General features: G+C 53.3%; 9 protein-coding genes across 9 annotated transcripts; 6 read left to right on the top strand and 3 right to left on the bottom strand.

Annotated features, from left to right (window-relative positions):
• Positions 1–84: 84 nt before the first annotated feature.
• Positions 85–1,623, top strand: pex13 (peroxin PEX13; the record flags this gene model as incomplete). Its single annotated transcript, XM_056622591.1, has 2 exons — positions 85–772; positions 824–1,623. The coding sequence occupies 2 exons, from the start codon at positions 85–87 to the stop codon at positions 1,621–1,623; spliced, it is 1,488 nt and encodes a 495-aa protein (XP_056470007.1).
• Positions 1,624–2,580: 957 nt separating this feature from the next.
• On the top strand, positions 2,581–4,407 carry N7532_010099 (major facilitator superfamily transporter; the record flags this gene model as incomplete). Its single annotated transcript, XM_056622590.1, has 4 exons — positions 2,581–2,698; positions 2,746–2,901; positions 2,945–3,315; positions 3,451–4,407. The coding sequence occupies 4 exons, from the start codon at positions 2,581–2,583 to the stop codon at positions 4,405–4,407; spliced, it is 1,602 nt and encodes a 533-aa protein (XP_056470006.1).
• Positions 4,408–4,878: 471 nt separating this feature from the next.
• N7532_010098 (Clr5 domain-containing protein) lies at positions 4,879–6,300 on the bottom strand (the record flags this gene model as incomplete). Its single annotated transcript, XM_056622589.1, has 4 exons — positions 4,879–5,483; positions 5,550–5,669; positions 5,743–5,981; positions 6,080–6,300. The coding sequence occupies 4 exons, from the start codon at positions 6,298–6,300 to the stop codon at positions 4,879–4,881; spliced, it is 1,185 nt and encodes a 394-aa protein (XP_056470005.1).
• Positions 6,301–7,748: 1,448 nt separating this feature from the next.
• On the top strand, positions 7,749–8,468 carry N7532_010097 (uncharacterized protein; the record flags this gene model as incomplete). Its single annotated transcript, XM_056622588.1, has 2 exons — positions 7,749–7,902; positions 7,969–8,468. 2 exons carry the CDS (start codon positions 7,749–7,751, stop codon positions 8,466–8,468), a joined length of 654 nt encoding a protein of 217 aa, XP_056470004.1.
• A 341-nt stretch (positions 8,469–8,809) lies between these two features.
• Positions 8,810–10,470, bottom strand: N7532_010096 (beclin 1; the record flags this gene model as incomplete). The annotated part of the gene is made up of 2 exons (XM_056622587.1): positions 8,810–10,311; positions 10,371–10,470. 2 exons carry the CDS (start codon positions 10,468–10,470, stop codon positions 8,810–8,812), a joined length of 1,602 nt encoding a protein of 533 aa, XP_056470003.1.
• Positions 10,471–10,779: 309 nt separating this feature from the next.
• Positions 10,780–12,375, top strand: N7532_010095 (Myb-like DNA-binding domain protein; the record flags this gene model as incomplete). Its single annotated transcript, XM_056622586.1, has 1 exon — positions 10,780–12,375. One exon carries the CDS (start codon positions 10,780–10,782, stop codon positions 12,373–12,375), a length of 1,596 nt encoding a protein of 531 aa, XP_056470002.1.
• Positions 12,376–12,861: 486 nt separating this feature from the next.
• Positions 12,862–14,308, bottom strand: N7532_010094 (putative cysteine synthase; the record flags this gene model as incomplete). Its single annotated transcript, XM_056622585.1, has 4 exons — positions 12,862–13,040; positions 13,098–13,872; positions 13,935–13,994; positions 14,051–14,308. 4 exons carry the CDS (start codon positions 14,306–14,308, stop codon positions 12,862–12,864), a joined length of 1,272 nt encoding a protein of 423 aa, XP_056470001.1.
• A 359-nt stretch (positions 14,309–14,667) lies between these two features.
• On the top strand, positions 14,668–16,270 carry N7532_010093 (class I SAM-dependent methyltransferase; the record flags this gene model as incomplete). Its single annotated transcript, XM_056622584.1, has 3 exons — positions 14,668–14,962; positions 15,030–16,000; positions 16,061–16,270. 3 exons carry the CDS (start codon positions 14,668–14,670, stop codon positions 16,268–16,270), a joined length of 1,476 nt encoding a protein of 491 aa, XP_056470000.1.
• A 431-nt stretch (positions 16,271–16,701) lies between these two features.
• On the top strand, positions 16,702–20,414 carry N7532_010092 (uncharacterized protein; the record flags this gene model as incomplete). The annotated part of the gene is made up of 8 exons (XM_056622583.1): positions 16,702–17,090; positions 17,169–17,281; positions 17,347–17,686; positions 18,427–18,641; positions 18,692–18,853; positions 18,912–19,024; positions 19,076–19,298; positions 19,438–20,414. 8 exons carry the CDS (start codon positions 16,702–16,704, stop codon positions 20,412–20,414), a joined length of 2,532 nt encoding a protein of 843 aa, XP_056469999.1.
• Between the last annotated feature and the right edge of the window lie 173 nt (positions 20,415–20,587).

Here is a 20,587-nt window from a genome sequence, read left to right as displayed (position 1 = left end):
TCATCCTTTCCCATCGCCATCTCCACCACTACACCTTTCTTCACCCGCCGTTGACAACCCGATGCGAGGTCGCTAATCCCGATCATGGCGTCGGTGTCGCCACCTAAACCGTGGGAGAGAGCAGGCGCTGCTACCGGTAGGTCCTGGTCGACGGCCTTTTCCCGATCTTCGCATCCCACTCGTCACAAGCGGAGTCATCGATCGCTTTACCCCAGACTGCTAACACCAATCCCCCCGTCCGAAGGAAACACACTATCCACAGCACCTACCGCCGGCAGCCCAGCTGCCTCGAATGCGATGACCACCACATCGCCTACCACAGACAACCCCGCAACTGCATCAACCGCTCCCGACCTCCCCTCTCGCCCCAACACTCTCAACTCCGTCGTCAACAACAACGCCTCTAGCTACTCCCCCTATGGTGCCTCGCGTTTAGGCACCAGCCCGTACGGAGGCTACAGCGGCATGAGCTCTATGGGTGGCTATGGCGGCTACTCGTCGCCTTACTCCCGTTTCGGATCCATGGGAGGCATGGGCTCCATGTACGGTGGCTATGGCGGTTACGGAGGGATGTACGGCGGTATGGGCGGTATGGGAGGGATGTATGGAGGCATGCCGGGGCAGGACCCTAATGACCCCAACAGCCTGACCAACTCGTTCAGCCAAAGCACGCAGGCGACCTTCCAGATGATCGAGAGTATCGTCGGCGCTTTCGGTGGATTTGCCCAGATGCTGGAGAGCACTTACATGGCGACTCACAGTTCATTCTTCGGTAAGTACCTTCTAAGCATGTGCTTGAGCACAATTCTAACAAACCCTTCAGCGATGGTCTCAGTCGCAGAGCAATTCGGAAACCTCCGCAACACCCTCGGCTCGGCCCTGGGAATTTTCACCATCATTCGCTGGTTCCGCACCCTTCTTGCTAAACTGACCGGCCGACCACCCCCCGCCGATGCCACGGCTCTCACCCCTGCGGCTTTTGCAGCCTTCATGGGTGGTCGTGCTGCCCCGGCCACCCTTCCCGACGGCTCGCCCGCTCCTCCTAAGCCGTCGAAGAAGCCATTCTTCATGTTCCTGGTAGCCCTCTTCGGTCTCCCCTACCTCATGGGCAAGCTGATCAAGACCCTCGCCCGCTCGCAAGAGGAGGAGGCCCGCCGTCGCCAGCAACTCGTTGGACCCAACGGCGACCCCCAGTCCGCCGCGTCTCTGGACCCCTCCAAGCTGGACTTCTGCCGCGTCCTGTACGACTACTCTCCCGAGACCCAGGAGAGCAATGGCATTGATCTTGCCGTGAAGAAGGGCGACATTGTCGCTGTTCTCAGCAAGTCCGACCCCATGGGCAACGCCTCGGAATGGTGGCGTTGCCGTGCCCGTGATGGCGGTGTCGGCTACCTCCCCGGTCCTTACCTGGAGACTATCCAGCGTCGTCCTGCCCAGCAGGCTATTACAGCCGGTACTGAACCTGCTAGCCGAACGAACTCGATGAACGGCGCCACAGCCGACCGTACCAAGAGTCTCTCCGCGCTCACGGCCCCCAAGCCTGGTGACGCACCGCCCGAAATCAAGGGCAAGATGGGCGACATCTCTCCCGAAAGCTTCCAAAAGAGCACCTTCTATTCGTGAAACATAGATTTACGGCCGACATTTAGACAAGATAGGGATTGATTGGTGCGCCGCCTTTCTTTGGCAAAGGTCTCCATTTCTTTTTCTTTCTTGTATGGACTGCAACAAAAGCCTAACTCAACACCTCGCCCCCTTTTCTTGCCCTCGGAACGAAAACTTGGGAACGAACCTTTTTTAGTTAACAATTTGATATCCCCTCTCGCACGTGGCCTTGAATCTCCGATCCGATAATTGCCTAATTGGATGGACCGATTTAATGCTGTCGCACAAGCGGGCGAGGCTGGGATTTCGCCCGCCCCGCTCTTCATTCATCAGTCAGATCTGTTAGGGTATGATGCACCAACTTTTGTTGAGTATTTGTCAGGGTATTTCCTACTTCTCTATTTGTCAAAGTTACCTATCAGGATATTCCCTTTTTCTTGTCAGGATTCTGTCGGGATTTTCGTTTCTATTTTTCCTCATGTTAATTTCTTGGGATTGGTTTAGCGTTTTATTTCATATTTGTATGGGTGGGCTGTATCTAGTATTCATGGCAATGCATATGCACTCTTTATTCATTTGCTCTATTTGGAAGTCTTCGAGGCCTTTGTAGCCCATCTAGATCAATACCTACGGACGATGAAAGCAATGCTTGTCTGGATCTACTTCCCCAGTTGAGCAGCAAGCCAAATCCTAGAGCTATCTATCCTATAAGGCTATGTCTTCAAGTTGAGTACCTGAGTGGCTTTATCGGGGCGTAGGTTTATCGTGGCAAGACCGAAAACTAAGAAATCCCCGCTTATCAGCACAAGGCTGCACTGCAACTCGACGCAATCCATTCGAGCCGCTAGGTAGCATTGACTAGGGTACATCGACTAGTCCATCCTGAACAAACCCTGTTATATCTTCGACATCCCCCTCTTTGAACTCCGCCTGTGTTACAATCTTCTTCCCCTTACTAAGTTAGGCTAAGGCAAGATGCCCGGTGCCTCCCCACCCATCTCCATCTCCCCAGAGAAGATCGACGAGATCCCCGCGACTTTAGTCGCGCACGAAACTAAATTCGAAACACCGCAGTCTCAGAATCACACTGGAGGTCCTGTCGACCCTCAGCTTGATACCAGTCAAAATGGGAAAACAAAGTCAATTTTCGGCACAAGGTGGATGATGTATTGCTGGGGGTCGTTAACTACACGCCGCGTCGGTGTCGATGGGATCCGGAGAAACCGTTTCGATTTAACTGGGCGTTGACTTTTTTATTTGCATTTTCGACGACGTTTACGGTGTGTTTGTCCCTCTGTGAATGCTCAGGATATATTCTGGAAATTGATATCCCAGATAGTCATGGGATCAGTCGAAATATATCCTCGCAACTTTACTCTTCCTACCTTGAACCCATTGCTCCCAACCTTAATAATAACTAAATCGAATAAGGTAGCAAACCTCTACTACAACACCCCCCTCCTAACCCTCCTCGCATCCACCTTCAACGTCTCCTACGAACGGATCTCTCAAGTGCCCACCGTAATGCAAGCCGGCTACGCCGTAGGCCTCGTTTTCCTCTGCCCGCTCGGCGATCTCGTCCGCAGAAGACCATTTACTCTCCTCCTAACGGCATTCACGGCAACGGTCTGGTTGGGTCTTTGTCTCACCAGGAACTTTGAGTGTTTTCTTACACTGAGTTTTGTGGTTGCTGTTTCTACTGTTACGCCGGTAATACTGCCCTTCTTAAGACTACGCACCCTAAGAATGTTCCTACGCTATACACTTGGACACTTGGGGGAAAGTCGGCAAAACAGCTCTTGCTAAAGTGATAGAATCTATTTGCTAACTCTTCTGACGACACAGCAAATAATGCTCCCCCTAATCGGCGACATCGCCCCGCCCTCCCACCGCGCAACAGCCATCTCCCTCGTCTCCTCAGGCCTATTACTAGGCCTCCTCCTCGCCAGAGTCCTAGCAGGGATAGTCTCGCAATACACGCCCTGGCGAACAATCTACTGGATCGCACTTGCGCTCCAATGGACCATAACAGGGCTATTATGGGGGTTCATGCCCGACTATCCCGCAACCAATTCAGACCTCTCATACGGACAAATCCTGCTAAGCATTCTCACCCTCTTCTTCAAAACACCTTCGCTGGTCCAGGCTTGTCTTATGGGCTTCTTCTTCTCAGCGCCGTATACCTCTTTCTGGACGAGTTTGACGTTCCTTCTTTCAGACACAAATGGTCCGTATGGGTACTCCACGCTGATAATTGGGCTTTTTGCATTCGTGGGAATCCTGCCTATGGCGCTTGGCCCGATTTATTCGCGGTTGATCCTGGATAGGTCTGTTCCGCTTCTTTCGGTTTTGCTCGGTGTGGCGATGTGTGGTGTTGGTGCGGCGGTTGGGGTTATTGGGTCGTATACCATTGCTGGGCTGGTTGTGCAGTGTGTTTTGCTTGATCTGGGACAGCAGGTTGCGCTGACGGCGTCGAGGGTCGCGATTTATGAGGCCGCACCCGGGGCGAGGAGTCGGGTTAATACGGCGTTTGTTTTGTTTCTGTTTGGTGGGAATATCATGGGGACTGCCGTTGGGCCGATGGTGTTTGTTAAGCGTGGTTGGGTTGGGGTTGAGATCGTGAGTGTTGTTCTTGTGCTGCTTGCGTTGGGGTTTTGTGTTTATCGGGGGCCGCGGGAGGTTGGGTGGGTTGGTTGGGGTGGGGGGTGGAATTGGAGGAGGCTGTCTGAGAAGAGGGTTGTTCGTGGTCGAGGCGATGGAGGGAGTGGAAGGTTGGAGGAGGGTCGTGATGGTGAATCGTAGTGCTGTGTTAGTTTGTAGATGGAGATCAGATGGTTAGTTGAGATGGATGAAGAAGATGAGATGATGGTAAAGAAGACTTGATGAGTGTCTACCATCGCGTCGAGCATGGACATCCATCGGTCGAGAAAAGTAATAATATGAACACGAAATGGATGTTAGAACCGTGGATCTAGATCCAATTGACACAGACCAGACCAGATCAGGCAAAGACACTCTCGTTCTATCAGTCCAGGAGAAAAGGAGAAACCCGCATTCCAGAACGCCTCTGCTATGATTTTTTCTCGTTCTCCCTGACTGATGCATGCATACTGAAGGGAGATAAAAATAACAACACGCTCCAAAGAAAACCAGATCCAGATCAACCAGTGCAAAGCGGGTCGTAAAAATAGAAAGAAGAGTAGAGGTAATCCAGTTCCATAGCATAGAAGGGAAAGAAAGAAATGCCGTCACATCCTATCCCATCACATCACATCACATCCCGGTTCCTTCGTGACCGGGGTGATGGGCGAGCTCGTTGGGGTCTTGGTCTCGGTTCCAGCGGGACATTGACGCATTGAGCTGGTGATTGAGGAACTCCAGTCGGGTCTGGAATGTATCGAGACGGTCCCATTGGTTTGAATGAGGAGCGATAGCCCCGGACGATGAAACCATCATCCCCGATGGTGTCATGTACTCTCGGGGAGCTGTTCGGTCGATGACTGGGGGTGCCGTGACAGTGGATGGAAGCGTTGGGGCCACGGTTTGCACCGGGGCGGGCATTGATGCTGGAATGGAGGCGGGAACAGCGGCGGGCATTGGGGGAGGATGCTGAGGATGGGAATGTTGGGGGAGTTGAGGATGATGCTGATGCTGTAGATGCTGATGGGATGGATGATGCGAGTGGGTTGGGTGCTCTGCTCTAGGTGGATGGGCGGGATGAGGCTGATGCGCTGGGTGGGATGAACCGAGATGTCCAATATGCGCGAGTTCAGGCCCTGCATGGTAGGATCGTCGAGGTGGCGGGCTGTTCAGGGTCATGGAGAATGGCGATTCCTCGTCCATGATAAGGTCAGGCACCGCGTCGATATGGTTGGGATCTGGGAGACATGGTCAGCGGGGTTCAGCGATCAATAGGTAGAAGGCCACTGCACTGGTAGATCTACCGTAGCTGAGAGGGTAGGTGGATGCCTCACGGGTAGGGGATTGGATATCTGATGGAGAAATGGGCGTGGGTGCTTCATCGGTCGGTTCGGGCGTATAGCAGGTCATGTCGGAGGGGGTGGCTGCAACTGTTAGCGACTGAAGATGAATATACTCTATTTATATTGATCATCTGAGGATCACAGGGCGACTTACTCGGCTCGGGGCTCATCTGCTGCAGATCCTTGTCCTTCTTCTCGTCCCATTCTTCGTTGTAGCGCCGCTTGAATCGGGCTATGCGCTTCTCATCGATTTCCTGGCCATTTACCCGAAAGGCCGTTCGCTTGCCCCGGGCGGCGCGCTTCTGCTGCTTGCGCACCATGAGATGAACCTCTTTCGCCTTGATGTTTTTGCGGACGTTCCAGGCGGCCAGGCGATCTTTGTACTGTTTTTCTCTGAGTTTGTTAGTGGTGGAGCATAGCGTGGAAGTACAACAATTCAATAAAGAAAGTCGAAATCGATGAAATGAAAACCAGAAAAAGCGGATTCTTACGATGCTTGGAATTTGTAGTCGCGCTCCATGATACGCTTGACATCGCGCAGCTTCAGCTGATCATTGCGGTAGAGCTGCTCGATGATCTCACGATACTCGTGCCAGTCATCGGATCGGCGGGGCCGGAAAACGGTCGAATTGGTGGTGGGCGTCGGGGTGGGCGTCGACCCGGCCGGCGATTGCGGCGAGAGGGCGATGGAGGAGGGCGGATACTCCATCATGAACGAGTCCCTGGCGCAACGAGGTCGAGAGCGATGGAGGATGGAATAAGAAGAAGGCGAAGAGTAGTCGAGGGCGGATCAGCCAAGGAATCTGTCGATTACTATTTGCGGCGAGCTGCGGCGGACGCACGCCCCCCTGCTTCCCCGGCCAAATCAGCGCGGGCGCGATGGAGCCTGCTGTCACTGGGGAGGCATGTATTACTGAAAGTGTGTACCTTTAGGTATTCATGTACGACCATTACTGCTAGTATTAGAGTACTTTTGCACTACTGCGCAGCCTAACCGAACCATTACATGCAGTGCACTGGCCGCAAATTGGATGCATTTTCCGCTGCCTTCATACCAGTGTCTCACTAAATCGATTATGTAGATAGCACAGTAGAATAGTATGCAGTAATTTACACTGCTATAAAGATGCGATATTCATGATGAGCACGCTACATTGTATACCACGTAGTATATGCTACCGTAAGTAAACAACTTGAAGTCTGGTCATCGGGAGCGGCCCGAAACCTCCCTGACAGCTCTTTGTTTTGCTCGACCCCGTTCCAGCCCGCCGGGTCTCCAAGCCACTTTCCATACCTGACTGTAATTGCGGTATTATTCTGCAATGCTGAGTCCTGCTTGCTTTTTCCAAATGGAAAAAGCGTGTCCCGGATCCTATTATCAAGGTTAGTCCGGTAATCACCCGCCTGCCATTCGGCCTCGTGTCGACGCAAGGAGTGGGACAGCCGTTAGAACATGCCTCGCCGTTAGAGACAAGTGTCATCCCCATGGGCGAAAATCAAAATCGAAAAAATGATTGATGCACGTCCGATTCCGCCATGGGCGCTTACGAGCTGCCATTCACCCAACGCTCAAGGGGCGTCCCCCACGCGCATTCCTTGCGCTTTGGTCGCCGGGGGCAGTTTCCGGAACTCAGGCCTCTCGTGGGTCAGCTGGGGGCGAGAACAGGACAGTGGTGCACCTCGATCATCGAGGAAGAAGACAGCAGACAATACTGGTATTAATTAAAGTACTTAACAGGAGTGGTAATACTACTCGATGGTACAGCATGCAGAAGACCATGTACTGAGGTACCTTCAAAGATACAATACGATATACGGGGATGTTTCGTCGCCGCCATTGTGTTTCGGAGCAACAAAGGGACCAGGGACGACTCGACCGATGACACCTGGAACGCGAGTGTGTCAGGTGGCAAGGCATCGATGGGCTGCATGGATCGACGCGGTCGGGGAGCTCGACCCTCTCGTCCCCGAGTGGATAGCCAAAGTCCCAGCCTGAAAGGCCGTGGCAATAGCTCAGCACGGCCAGCGATGTACCGGCGAAGGTACGAGGTACATGGACCGAAGCCGGTCGCCAGTCGCAGACGCCATGTAACCAGCGCAAGGAACATCCACACAAGTACGTGGCGACAATGAGGCACAACAGGCACGAGGGCGCGCAGAATGAGGCAACGACACAAGTACAAGTGGAGAGCAATCGGGCACCCGTCCTTCCTGCGTGCATGCTCCGGTCGCCCTTCCCCCAACGGGCATCGATCTGAGGTTCGAGGCGACAATGCGGGGCGCGCGGTCGTGTGTCGTGCTGGTCTCCCGTTTAGTTTGTTTAGTACTTATGCACCCGAGAAAAAACGGTAGCCGGGTGGACTTCAGTGTGGAACAATAGTCTTTCCAGCGCGCCAAGTGGAGGCCCCCAAGTGGATTCTCGAACGGCCCTCTCCTGGAACAAGGAGCCGACAACCAACGGCCAGCGCAGAACGAGGTCGAGGCCCGGGCGGAGGGGGGCAGTGCGGCAGAGCAAAGCCCGCATGGAGAAGGATAGGGCCAACTGGCCCAAGACGTCCCAAGCCCAAACAAGGACAATCGCAGGCAACGGAGAAAGATGCCGCGTCCGTGGCCAGAGAGGCCCACGGACCACCGTTCACCGGCTCGGATCGCATGCAGGTACTAGGATGTAGCGCGCAGACCGGATCAGAAGGGAGTCGTGGCGGCGCAACGACGTATCGGAAGTGGATTCCTGCCATCCGCCAACGCAAAGCTCAGGCCAAATGGCAATGGAACGGCGTCTTCCGCGTCCCACGAGCGCCAGTCCTGCAACCACCCGACCAGATGATGGGGCCGAGAGAGAGGCGTGTCGATCGAAGGAGCTCGGGATCACCCAAGTAGGCTCGCGCTGGGGGGAAAGGGGGGGGAATCAGCCCCCGTCTGTGCCGCATGACAAGCGCTTCCCGGCATCAAAAGTACGTGGAACAACTCCGTCCTTCAGCGATTGGTGTCTTATCTCAGGGACTTCCGCACAATGCAGTAGCTGGACGATGGACGCATATTGCATGTTGGCAAGGTGCGGCCGGGGATGGGATGGGATGGGATGTGAAATGAGCGGCCCCCAAATTATTGAACCAGGGGGGGGAGCACGTCGCGCATGCATGAAACGCTCACCACATGACGCTGGAGCTGAGCATCTCCCCCTTGATGATCCACGGGAGCCACGCGTAAGCTCAGGTTTTTCACGATTTGGCCGCACTGCCTGTCGCAGGTCGACCAGGGTCCGCAGCTGCCACGGCCGCAGCCGCAACGGCGGCCGAGTTGGAGCTGGCACTGGCGACGTTGCTCGCATGCGCAAGGAGGAACTTGCAGCAGGTCAGCGTGTATTTGCACGCGCGCGTCCACGTCTCGTCGTTTTGATTAAAGCCCAGCTTGATGCTGGCGTCGCCGATCCGGTCTCGCTTGATTTCATACGGCAGTCTTAACCCCGGGGCAGTGGCGCCGGTCTGGCCGCGCCGCGGCGATGCCACCGGGACCGGGGTCGTCTCGACGAACTGCCCTAATTGCCGCAGACACTCGAGGAACGCCACCATGCCATTGTCAAAGCGGCGATGCATCCAGGGAAGATTGAGCGGGAGATCACCCGACGAGAAGAGCTCCAGTTGGGTGGCCTTGGATGCGCCACGTCCGGGCACCGCAGCGTCGCTGGCTGGCGGTCCGGATTCCTCAATCTTGTCGATCTTCGAGTTCGACCCCATCGGCCGCAGACGATAACCTCGGAACTGGAAATTGAGACGATCAGCAATGGTCGAAAGCAGTAGACAAGTCTGACCCCAGGCGGCATTGATCTCGGGCCATTCAACCGAGGGGTTGGCCAGCCGACCCAGGCGCAATGCATTGATAGTACCGAAATATCCATCGTGACCAATGCAAAACGCGTCATTGTAGACATTTGTCCGTTGTAGCCGTTCCAGTTGCTGTGAGTCGTGGTCGTAGCGCATGTTCAGCGCATCCCGTTCGGTTTGAAACTCCCCCAGTGTCAGAGAAAAGGCATTCCGGTCCCGCCAGAAGGACTGCTCGTCCGCGTCGACCTGTCGGGCCTCTTCCTCGAGGCTGGCGAGTTCTTCGTCTAGGGTTGCCTTCTCTTGCTCCAGCGCTAGTAGTTGAGAATACGCCCGCTCTTCCGCCTGCAGGCTTTCTTGGAGAGACTGTTCGGCCTTTTCGATATCCTCTTGGGACGGAAGTGACGCGTTCAAAGTGCGGACAAAGCCAATATACGCATCACGCTCTTTGGTGGAGTTTGTCAGTCGCTTTTGCAACATTTCCACCAGCATGTCTGTGCATTCCAGACAGATCGGATGATCGATATCCGACCGCGCAGATACTATCTCAAAGAGACGGGTCGCTTTCTCGACCTGGCTAGAGAGCGATCCCTCCTCCTGGCGGTGCTCATGGCTTTGTGATCCTTTCCGCTTGGGATGAGACGGCACGGACGAGTCGATTGTTGGGGGCCCAAATTGTGACTCGGTCAGCATCACAAATGACATGCCACCACTATCGCCGCGTGGGAGTCCCGGCTGGTGTAGCTGGTTGCTGGACCGCGGGCCTTGAAGTGACCGCCTGTAGAAGGGTGACGGGGCATGTTTAGCTGTACGATCGTAGTTGTCACGTCGGTCTGAGGGGTTGGCCGGTCGGTTCGTGGATGGCGTAGCTCCCTGGTCGGAGGCTGTTTTGCTCGTCGAGTCTATTGATATCACGAGGTCAGTTAGGTCCCCCCAAGGTAAGATTGCAGCGTAGCCGGACGGTTGGTGTACTTACTGATAAGGAGCTCGAATGCAGCAGGGTTGAGCGAGCCCAGCGAGCCGTCCGTATTCAACGGCGTCCGACACTTCTGGCAGTACATGGTGGGCTCAGTTCATCGCGCGGGCGGAGGTGGAGGGGAGGTGGAGGAGATGTGGGGAGGAAGACGGGAAGGTCAAAGTTGGAGGCAACTTCCCGTCGCGCACTTCAGTTTATTTGTTCCTCGCTCTGCTGCCAGCTGCGCGCTTAGCCAACGCCGCCTTCGCCTACCACTCGACTGGGCGATGCGCAAACATTCTCTCCTCTCTCAGGCGCGCGTTTGCCTCAGATTCCGAGCTTGTTGTTTTATCGCGTCGCTGACGTCGTGGTGAGCCGCCCTTTCGCATTGCCGCAACGCCGCAACAGCCTCGATATGGCTGAACACACCTATGCCTCTTTCGATGACACCATGGAGCGACCGACTCAGCGACCGCGTCTCTCCTTTACATCAAGTGGTGACCCACAGGAAGAAGTACCGAACGATTGGGATCTACAAACGGCGCGGGCCCAGAACGACAACAAACTGAAATCAATCTTCGAGGGCATTTTTGCGAAATACAGCCAGGATTTTACTGAGATTGGCGATGAGATCGACTTGCAGACCGGAGAGATCGTGGTGGATCATGGGCATTTACTGGGCATCCAGGAGGAAACCGACCCTGGAGACCATGGGCAGACATGGCAGTCCGAGGACGAGGAGTCTGAGGTCGGCGACGAGGATCACGGTGCAGGGAAACAGGACGAAACCGAGGGCCTGGTCTTTGAGGATTCAGACAAAGACCTAGACGACTCATTCGAGTTTGAACGGGTGCATTCGCGGAGTCCTTCCGTTTCGACAGATTCTGCATTGGCCGCGACTTCCTTCAATCCCGAAGCCAGACCTGTCTCTGCGCAGCACGACTTGAAACCCCCTCCAGAGAACCCGGGCCCCGTAGACCCTCTATGGCAGGTCCCTGAGATTCCCCGACCATTCGCAACGCCGACAGTGGAGAACAGACATGCGCAAGTGGCGTTCTCCCCACGGCTTCCAACCCTCAACATAGAGCCATCTCCACCGGGCTCTCACTCGCTTTGGAGCATTCCACGACGAGGGCGACCGCGTACAGAGGGCAAGCCCAGACTGACGCCGAGCAAAACCCGGCCTCGCCCGAAACGCAAGTATCATTCCAGCCCTGTGGCGTTCGAGGCGCTCGACTGGTCCTTCGCGCAGGCCCCTGCTAGCGACGACTCGGACGATCCGCTGCAGGAGAACCAGCCATCGCCCACACCATTCAGGAAGGCCATTGTTCGCGGCAGGAAACGCATGCGCACATCTCTTTTCCCCAAAACTAGCGACGACAACCGACCTGAACTTGATCGCGAGTCGCCAACTGCCGAGGCTGGCCCTCAGCACCAATCGGTTCCGATGGCGAAAACACACCACGACCGTGATGCCAGTCATAGCCACGTGGAACAAGGTGACGCACAGGTCACGGTGGCAGGTGGCCCGGTCGACGTGCAATCCGATTCACCTGCACATTCCATCGCCACGCACGATGTTGCGCCTGCATCTGTACCTATCCCCGTACCGTCACCGTCACCAGCACCGGCAGCAGTGTCGACACCAACCCAGTCTCGTAGTAGAGTGACGCCCGACGAGATCAGGTTGTTTGTCCGCCTACTGCACGTCCAACGGAAGTCATGGAAGGAAATACATGCTTCTTTGCCTCACCGGAAAATGCAAGTCCTTCGTAACTGGAATAGCGTGCATTGGAACAATGTGCGTGCCAACCCACCCCGGCTCACAGCTCCATGGACAGGGGATGAGTTGGAGATTCTCGACCGAGTAAAGGAACAATCGGGGATATCCTTCAAGGGGATCCAAGCTGAGCTACCTGGTCGATCCAGAGCGGAGATCGAGTTTGAACTGCTACGTCGTTGGGTCGGGGATGAAGTCTGGAATAGCGAGCGGCGTACCACGCTTCTGTAGAATGAGAAAGTGGCTGGTCCGGGGATGCAGGTCGGTACTCCAAAACAGGAGTCCGAGCTTCCAGAGGAAGTTCTGAGCAGTGCGCCAGGGCCTATGATTGATCCGGAAGTGCAGTACAGTACGCTAGACCGGGGTGACGAGAATCTAGAAAGACAAGGAAATACTCCAGGGCACATTGTGGGATCCGTAAAACACCCAGATCCGCCATCAGCTAGTCGAGCCGTCGGTATATGTGATCAGTGACGACAAAGACCCGGAAGAGGTTGATGATTACAGTGAGGATGAAAGGTCAGAAGAGACCCAATCCCCCTTGGCTTCGAGACCATCTCATCTATCTATGCGGTGAGACCTACCGCCAGCTAGGATATCAATTGCATCCCAAATTTGGTGGGTGACCTTTTGATATGCCAGGCTGGTGGCTAGAGTATACCCAGCCCAAGGCTAAATGTGATATTATGTATAACTATCCCTTAATGACATCAAAATCTATTTTAAATCTTCATCTCGAGCATTGAGCACATCTTCAAGCTTCGTATCAACCGCCCCGCCAACATCACCGGCCTTAGCCCAGAAGCGAGACAGATGTCTTGATCCAGAGTCAGAGAGCACCGTCACAATCCGATGGCCAGGGCCCAATTTCTGCGCCGTCTTGACAGCCGCGAAGCCTGAGAATTATGGTTAGTATACTATGACCAACAATCCAATGTCAAGGAGGCACTCACAGTTGACAGCACTACTACTCCCAATGAAGACACCATCCTTCTCAACAAGCCACCTAGCCATCGCAAGAGCCTGCGCATCCGTCACTCTCACCGCATCATCAACAAGCTCCTTCCCAGCCTCGAAATTCGCCGTGACACGATTAATCCCGATTCCCTCGACAATGGTATCAACCTGCGGTCGGCGTCGTGTTCCCTCCCTCTCTTTCACATCAAACATCACTCCATACCTCACGCGATTGTACAATCCGCTCCCCTGAGGATCGGCCAGCACAACCGTGATATTAGGAAGAAGAGGCTTGAGATACCTGGCGACACCAGAGATAGTTCCGCCAGTACCGGCACCAGCAACGAAAGCGTCAAGTTTGCCTTCGCACTGGGCATAGATCTCCGGTCCGCTACCGCCGTAGTGGGCGCGCCAGTTTGCTTCGTTTTCGAACTGGTCGGCGAAGAATCCCCGGCCCTTGGAATTGCGAGGCTCGTCTGATCCGTCTGATGAAGGACGAGTTGATGAGGCTGTGTGCGCTTGAGCGAGAGCACGGGCGCGATTGACAAAGTTGTCTTTCTCGACGATGGGTGCTGGAGGCACGCGGTCGACGATTGCGCCGAGCTTGAGGAGGAGATCGGATTTCTCGATTGCTTGGTCTGATGGCATGCATATGTGGGCTAAGTAGCCTTTGGCCCGGGCGAGGGTCGCTAGTGAGATGCCCGTTGATCCGGATGTGCCTTCGTAGATTGTGTCTCCAGAGTATGGGGTCAAGATGCCTTGCTCTTGTGCCTGTATCATGTTAATATCTCCGGAAATGACCGGATTTGCGTAGAGTATGGGTCATAGCGTACTATTTCAATCATGCTGAGTGCTACCCGGTCTTTTGAGCTCTGACCGGCCCCATTGAGGAACTGATGGACAACATTAACATATCTTCTTCAAGGTAGTCTGAGAACAGTTGACTTACCTCGGCTTTGCCTAAAATTTCACATCCTGTTTCATCTGAAAGTGACTTGATCCGAAAGAGTGGTGTATTTCCAATACATCCTTCGATGCCTTCGACAATAGCTGGAGGACCTGGCCTCGCAACGAGGGTATCTGATTCGGGCTTCGGTGTTGAGTTTTCGCGACGGCGCTGAGTGCTAAGCGCTTCTTTGCAGATCAAGGCTAGGCCGACGCCAACAATAAATGCGGTACCAATGTAGGCCGTTGAATGGTCCGGCATCCTGTCTCGGTGAGATGTATATGGTCTATTTGAAGTTTGACGAGGCGTCCATCAAGTCCGCGACGCAACGCTCGGACCACTTGCGTGCTTTTGCCGTCTTAGCTGTTGTATACACCAGTGTGTATTCATGCGGCCTTGTGCAATGAATTAAGACAGATCAGTAGACAAACGGGATGCTAAGCTGAGCAGATCGTACATGAATCAAGAAGATTGGGTTCAGTTCGTAACGAGGACATGGCCGGCACGTGCATTGCTGCCTGAGGCCACAATGTGCCGTCAGAGCGCGATCTCCGCCGGAGCTGCTGTGCTTGCTCTGCTTTGCTCAGCTTTGCTCAGCTCTGCTTTGCTCCAGCAGCATCATGGACTCGCCCGTCCTCAACCAGCTGTTCCGACAGCTCTTCCGCCATCCGGCTTGCCAGTCATTACGGCATTCACCATCCCCATTTACGAGGCAGTCTCGTACATTTCTCACCCGCCGCACTGCCGTGAAACGGAAGTCTCAGGACCATGGCACGCTCTGGACAAAAAGAGGCGACCAGGCCAGGAACATCGATCACGAATACTGGACTTACCCGCAGGTGACCGCGAATGAGCTGCGTAATCGGAGCGAGCGCCCGCGGCAGGTCAAGATGTTGACGCGCGAGTTCATCGATGGTAAGTCAGAATTGAATGTTCATTATGAAGCTTGCGAACAACAGCGTCCTGACATTGTCGCTTGCAGACAGCTTGTACAATCCGCACTATGGCTACTTCTCCAAACATGCGACTATCTTCACGCCCGGCGAACCCTTCGATTTCAATAACATTGAGGATGGGCCAACCTTCCAATCGCTCCTCGGAGAGCGCTACGTCGAATTCGAGGACGAGCTTGACAAAACCAACCCCGATGAAGCGAGGCAACTTTGGCATACTCCGACGGAACTTTTTCGCCCGTATTATGGAGAGTCGATCGCGCGTTACCTCGTTTCGAACTACAAGCTCACCTTGTATCCATATCACGATTTAATAATCTACGAAATGGGTGCCGGTAACGGAACCATGATGTTGAACATCTTGGATTTCATCCGCGACACAGATTATGAGGTGTACCAGCGGACCAAGTACAAGATTATTGAGATTTCGTCCTCACTGGCGGATCTCCAGATGAAGAACTTGATGGATACGCTCGAGTCAGCGGGCCACCGGGACCGTGTTGAGATCGTGAACAAGTCGATCTTTGACTGGGATACATATGTGCATTCACCATGTTTCTTCCTGGCCCTAGAAGTCTTCGATAATTTCTCCCATGACACCATTCGCTATGACACACGGACCGGGCTCCCGCAGCAGGGTGGAGTGCTTGTCGACTCGGACGGCGAGTTCCACGAGTTCTACAACACCAAGCTGGACCCCGTGGCGGCTCGATTCTTGCGAGTGCGTCAAGCTGCAGCTCGTCGTCCTTTCCCCAGTCCGCTTGGCCACCCCTACCTCCGTGGCCTGCGTTCCCTGTCTCCTTTCCGCAAGGACTACACCCAACCCGAGTATATTCCGACGCGACTCATGGAATTCTTCGATATCCTGAACCAGTATTTCCCAGCGCATCGTCTCGTGGCAAGTGACTTCAATGTTTTGCCTGATACAGTGCCGGGATTGAATGCACCCGTTGTCCAGACGCGATACAAGCGGAAGACTGTGACGGTGTCGACTCCCTTTGTAAGTTTTGCGCACGTTTCCGTCTAGGAGTCTATCAGACACTAACTTATTCTCGTAAAGGTTCACCAAGGCTATTTTGATATCTTCTTCCCCACTGATTTCAACATTATCGAAGATGTCTACCGTGCCGTGACTGGCAAATTGACGCAAGTCACGACCCACGAAGACTTTATGAGCCGATGGGCTTACATTGAGGATACGGAGACGCGGAACGGCGAGAACCCGCTGCTCTTCTGGTACAAGAACGCCAGTATGTTGATGACAGTGTAGACACAGCCTTCGCGCGGAGACGATCATCTTCATGTACAATATTCCCCCACATGAAATTTCCTACAGTAATGGAACACCTGCCTTGATTCTCATCTCTGCACTGCGTATTTGCCTCCGCAATCTTGGCGCGGGGCATCAGTAGACCATCAGCCGGAGCTATAACATTCTCTGATAAGTTTCCCTCCGGTTCCAAACTTGTCTTCACAACCACTCCTGTCTTCCGCCTCGCTGAGGCTCCCCCGGCCATTAAGAATCAGCCCGATCATTCCTCGAAAACTGGTTCGCCGCCATCTGCACGGCCAGCTCACCACCCACCAGACCCGTGCGCCAGACAGTTGGTGTATCCCCGTCGCAGGAAGTCTATAAAATCTGCCTAAAATCCCACGACGATAATGACTTCACATTCCAAAAACATCTGAAGACCTCTGAAAATGGTCTCCGACCCCCAACCCCGCGGCTTCAAAGGCATAATCACCCGCGTCTCGAGCATCCGTGATGCATACCCGAACTCAGTCGAGATCTACCGCGATCTGAATACAGCTTATCAATCATGTTACGAGATCGCAGATAATATTTCCGAACAGTATAACGGCTATAAGCGGGCTGGACAGCGCATTTCGGGAATTCGATCACTGCTCGGTGACTGCGATGCGATCTTACGGCGTGTTCATGGGTTCTTGCAGCGATATTCGAGTCTGCGCTCGCAAAAGCCTACTCCGAAGGAGAAGTTTGCTTTTGTGAGTGAGGATATTGAGTATTGGAGGCGGAAACTGGGGCTTTGTAGGGAGAAGCTTGTTTCGGCGCAGGAGATGTTGCATGGGTATGTTTGCTTTTGCTTCGTTACCTGGGCAGGAGGTACTTCAGCTTAGTGGAGACTTCGTGCTGACCTTCCTAGTAGGGCCGATTACTCTAGTCAACCCACGCTGCATGACGATCAACTGGCTCCAGAATCGCAGAGTGGAGAGAAAAAAGCACCGCCTGTAGAAATTATCGACCCAATTCCTCCTGAAGGTATGTTGAATCATATTGATATACTTAGATCGACATTGGATCTGTTATACTAAGTGAGGAAAAAGCAGATACAGCAAGAGACGTCCCTCCACTAGGGAAAGAGAAAAAGCAGAGATCCCGATCCGAAAAAAGAAACGCTCGACTAGCAGCCGCTGCCGCTGACCGTCGATGGGATGAAGTCCGCTCTCTAATCGAAAAGAGCGCAGACGTAAACACGGCTGATGGTCGAGGCTACAGGCCACTGGTGTATGCTTTACACGGAAGGTATACGGCCAAATCCCCCGATCAAGCCCGAGAAGCGAGCAGTATTGCCAAGTTGTTGGTTCGTCGCGGAGCCAGGTTTGGCGAGGCGGAGCTGATGGAACTACCAAAGGGTGGTAGCTATGGGGATCGAGAATACAAAAAGTGGGTGACTGATGAAAGCATGCTGGAGCGGCAAGGAGATGTACAGCGTAGTTGAATTGTGGTGTCTTGTCCGGTATGATACTAGGAGCAATTTTTCAAAGTTATAGCCATACTCGCTTTCTAATTTCAGTAGGGCTTGGTGTTGGAATTATAGAGATTTGTATCTCGATCTAACCGCCCTTTCTACTCTAGTATTGTAACAGTCATCAAAACAGTCCCCCAAATAGTCATCTCAACGGTCAACTGAACAGTCATATGCAGAGTCACCGACACGATAATATCACCACAGTTAATATTGTAGGGTCAGTGAAGCTTCAACAAGTATATGAAAGTGGAATCATCTCATAATTACAGTAGATTACTTTTTTTCGGTGCTGGATCAGCCATCAATCGAAAACCGGGCATCAACATGGGCAATAAAAAGGAAAGTAGGCTCTGCTTTAACAACCCTCAGTACGGGACCCACCAAGCTTGGTCTCAACTATAATGCAGGACTCTGGATACCAATCCTATGGAACCATCTCAGACTCTACACTAGTGTACGAGGCTCTTGGAGCGACGTTGATAGATGGTTTCGGGTGTAACCCCTCACTGCCGTCAAAGTCCCGAGGGTCAAATGATAACAAGAGGGGTCGCCAAGTCACAACAATAACCATCCCTCCTCCTTATCCTCGCAAAAGCAGAATCCCACAAAACGCAAGATTTGGATACCGCTGATATTCAAAATTAGCATAACAAAGTCCCCCCATTGGAAACCCGCAGTCCTCACCAAGCGCAACACACAACTCCATCCCGCCATCCTGGCGACTGCCCGATTCAGTCCTCGCAAATCGACCCGCCTCAAGCGTGGAAATCATTCGATCCAGCAGCATACTCACGCCCGAGGAAATATCGTGGACTGAAACAATCGACATCCGCGATCTCGTCTTGCTGATTATATCTCGGCGCGTCAGCAGTGAGCAACTCACGACGGCCTTTGCAAACGCGCCGCGATTGCGCAACAAGTGACGAAATGTCTTACTGAGATCTTCTTCGAGCGCGCGCTGATTAAAGCGAGGATCCTGGATGAGTATTTCGAAAGGACTGGGGAGGTTGTCGGCCCTGTACATGGGATTCCAGTTTCAGTTAAGGACCGCTTTGATGTTGAGGGGGTGGATACCACTGTTGGTGAACCTCACCTCCTCTGCTCTGCCTATACCTATCCTGTGAATTTCTGACCTCCTAGGATGGGTCGGGCTCATCGGCAAGCCAGCCAAATCCTCCAGCTCCGTCGTACAGCTACTCGAGTCAATGGGGGCGGTCATGTACGTCAAGGCCAATATCCCGCAATCCCTAATGGTAACTTTTTCCCACTCTTTTAAGCTTTGACAACTTTACTGACACTCCAAGATGTCCAATTCATACAATCACGTCTTTGGCCAATCCGTCAATGCCTTCAACCACGCCCTCATCTCCGGCGGCAGTTCCGGAGGCGAAGGAGCTCTCGTCGGATCTTGCGGTAGTATGCTCGGAATCGGCACTGATATCGGCGGCTCGATTCGAGTTCCTTCGGGTCTCCAAGGCTTTACTCGGTCTGCCCGAGTACAGGTCGAGTACCCTGGGACTGCTCTGTGTATGTTTACTTTCATTTAAACATAGCCAGATGTGTACTAACGGATGTAGTCTCCATCAACACTACCTCGTTCCTCCAGTTGCAGGTCCAATATCCACTTCACTAGCGACATCATAGTACTTCATGGAAGGTCTTTTAGCCTCCGAGCCATGGAATCTCGACCCAGCTGCTATTCCAATTCCTTGGAGAAAGGAAATTGCCACTCCGCCAACAGACCGCAAACTAAGACTCGGCGTTGTCTTCGACGATGCCATTGTCAAACCACAACCTCCGTTGCGCGTGTTATGCGGGAGACGGTGCAAGCGTTACGAGATGCTGGTCACGAGGGTATGCCATTATGCATCTATACTCATCATCTCCCGTTTTCGGCCATACAAAGACTCACAAGCTCATGTAGTAATCGAATGGGATACCACCCTCCACACCCCGGCAACAAACCTCTGGACAAAATCCATTCTCGGCGACGGCGGCGCTCACTGCCGAAAGCTCTGCGCCATAATCGACGAACCACTAATCGAGGGGATGATAGTCGGGACCGAGAAAGATGTACTATCGTTCGAGAACGGGAAAAGGTATACTCTTGCTTCTTTCCCAGAGTATCTCTCTTACGATCTAACCAATACAAAGGCCGAGAATGAAAAATACAACCTCCAATTACAAATGCTCGCTCAATGGCGCGACACTAAGGTCGATGCCGTTCTAATGCCTGTCTTACCCTGGGCCGGATATAAGCCGAAGACTTGGGTGACAAGTAGTCAGTGGCTGGGGTATACGGCTATGTGGAATCTGCTTGATTATGCGGCTGTTACAGTTCCTGTTGGTCGGGCGGATAGGGGACTTGATGTTGCTGGTGAGGGGTGGGAGAGTCATGTTGCGAGGAATGAGTCTGATGCTTTTAATCATGATCAATGTGAGATTCTCTCCCCTTTTGGATTTGGGTTTATTGTGTTGGGCTGGATGCATTCTGACAAGCTCGCAGATGATATTGATCTTGTACACGGGATGCCTATTTGCGTGCAGATTGTTGGTGGACGGTTTGGGGAGGAGAAAGCTGTTGCGGTTGGAAAAGTTGTTGATGGGTTGATGAACAAAACTACATTTCACCCTGTAGTCTAATTCTAGTATGTAGTAGTTTACCAGCACGTAGGCATACGAATAGGTTCAAGAAAGTACAGTTGTGAAGGTAATTTCATTTCATCATGAGATATCTATTCGAGTAGATTCATGCAACCCGAATATGTCCCAGGTACCGCCCCACGGTACGAATATGAACAATGCAGCCAGGCCCT

This window comes from Penicillium argentinense (genome assembly GCF_028826775.1).
Source record: "Penicillium argentinense strain IBT 30761 chromosome Unknown utg000010l_segment0_segment0, whole genome shotgun sequence".
Classification (NCBI taxonomy): Eukaryota; Fungi; Ascomycota; class Eurotiomycetes; order Eurotiales; family Aspergillaceae; genus Penicillium; species Penicillium argentinense.
Note: the sequence above shows the minus strand (reverse complement) of the source record. Positions and strands in the feature narration are given on the sequence as shown.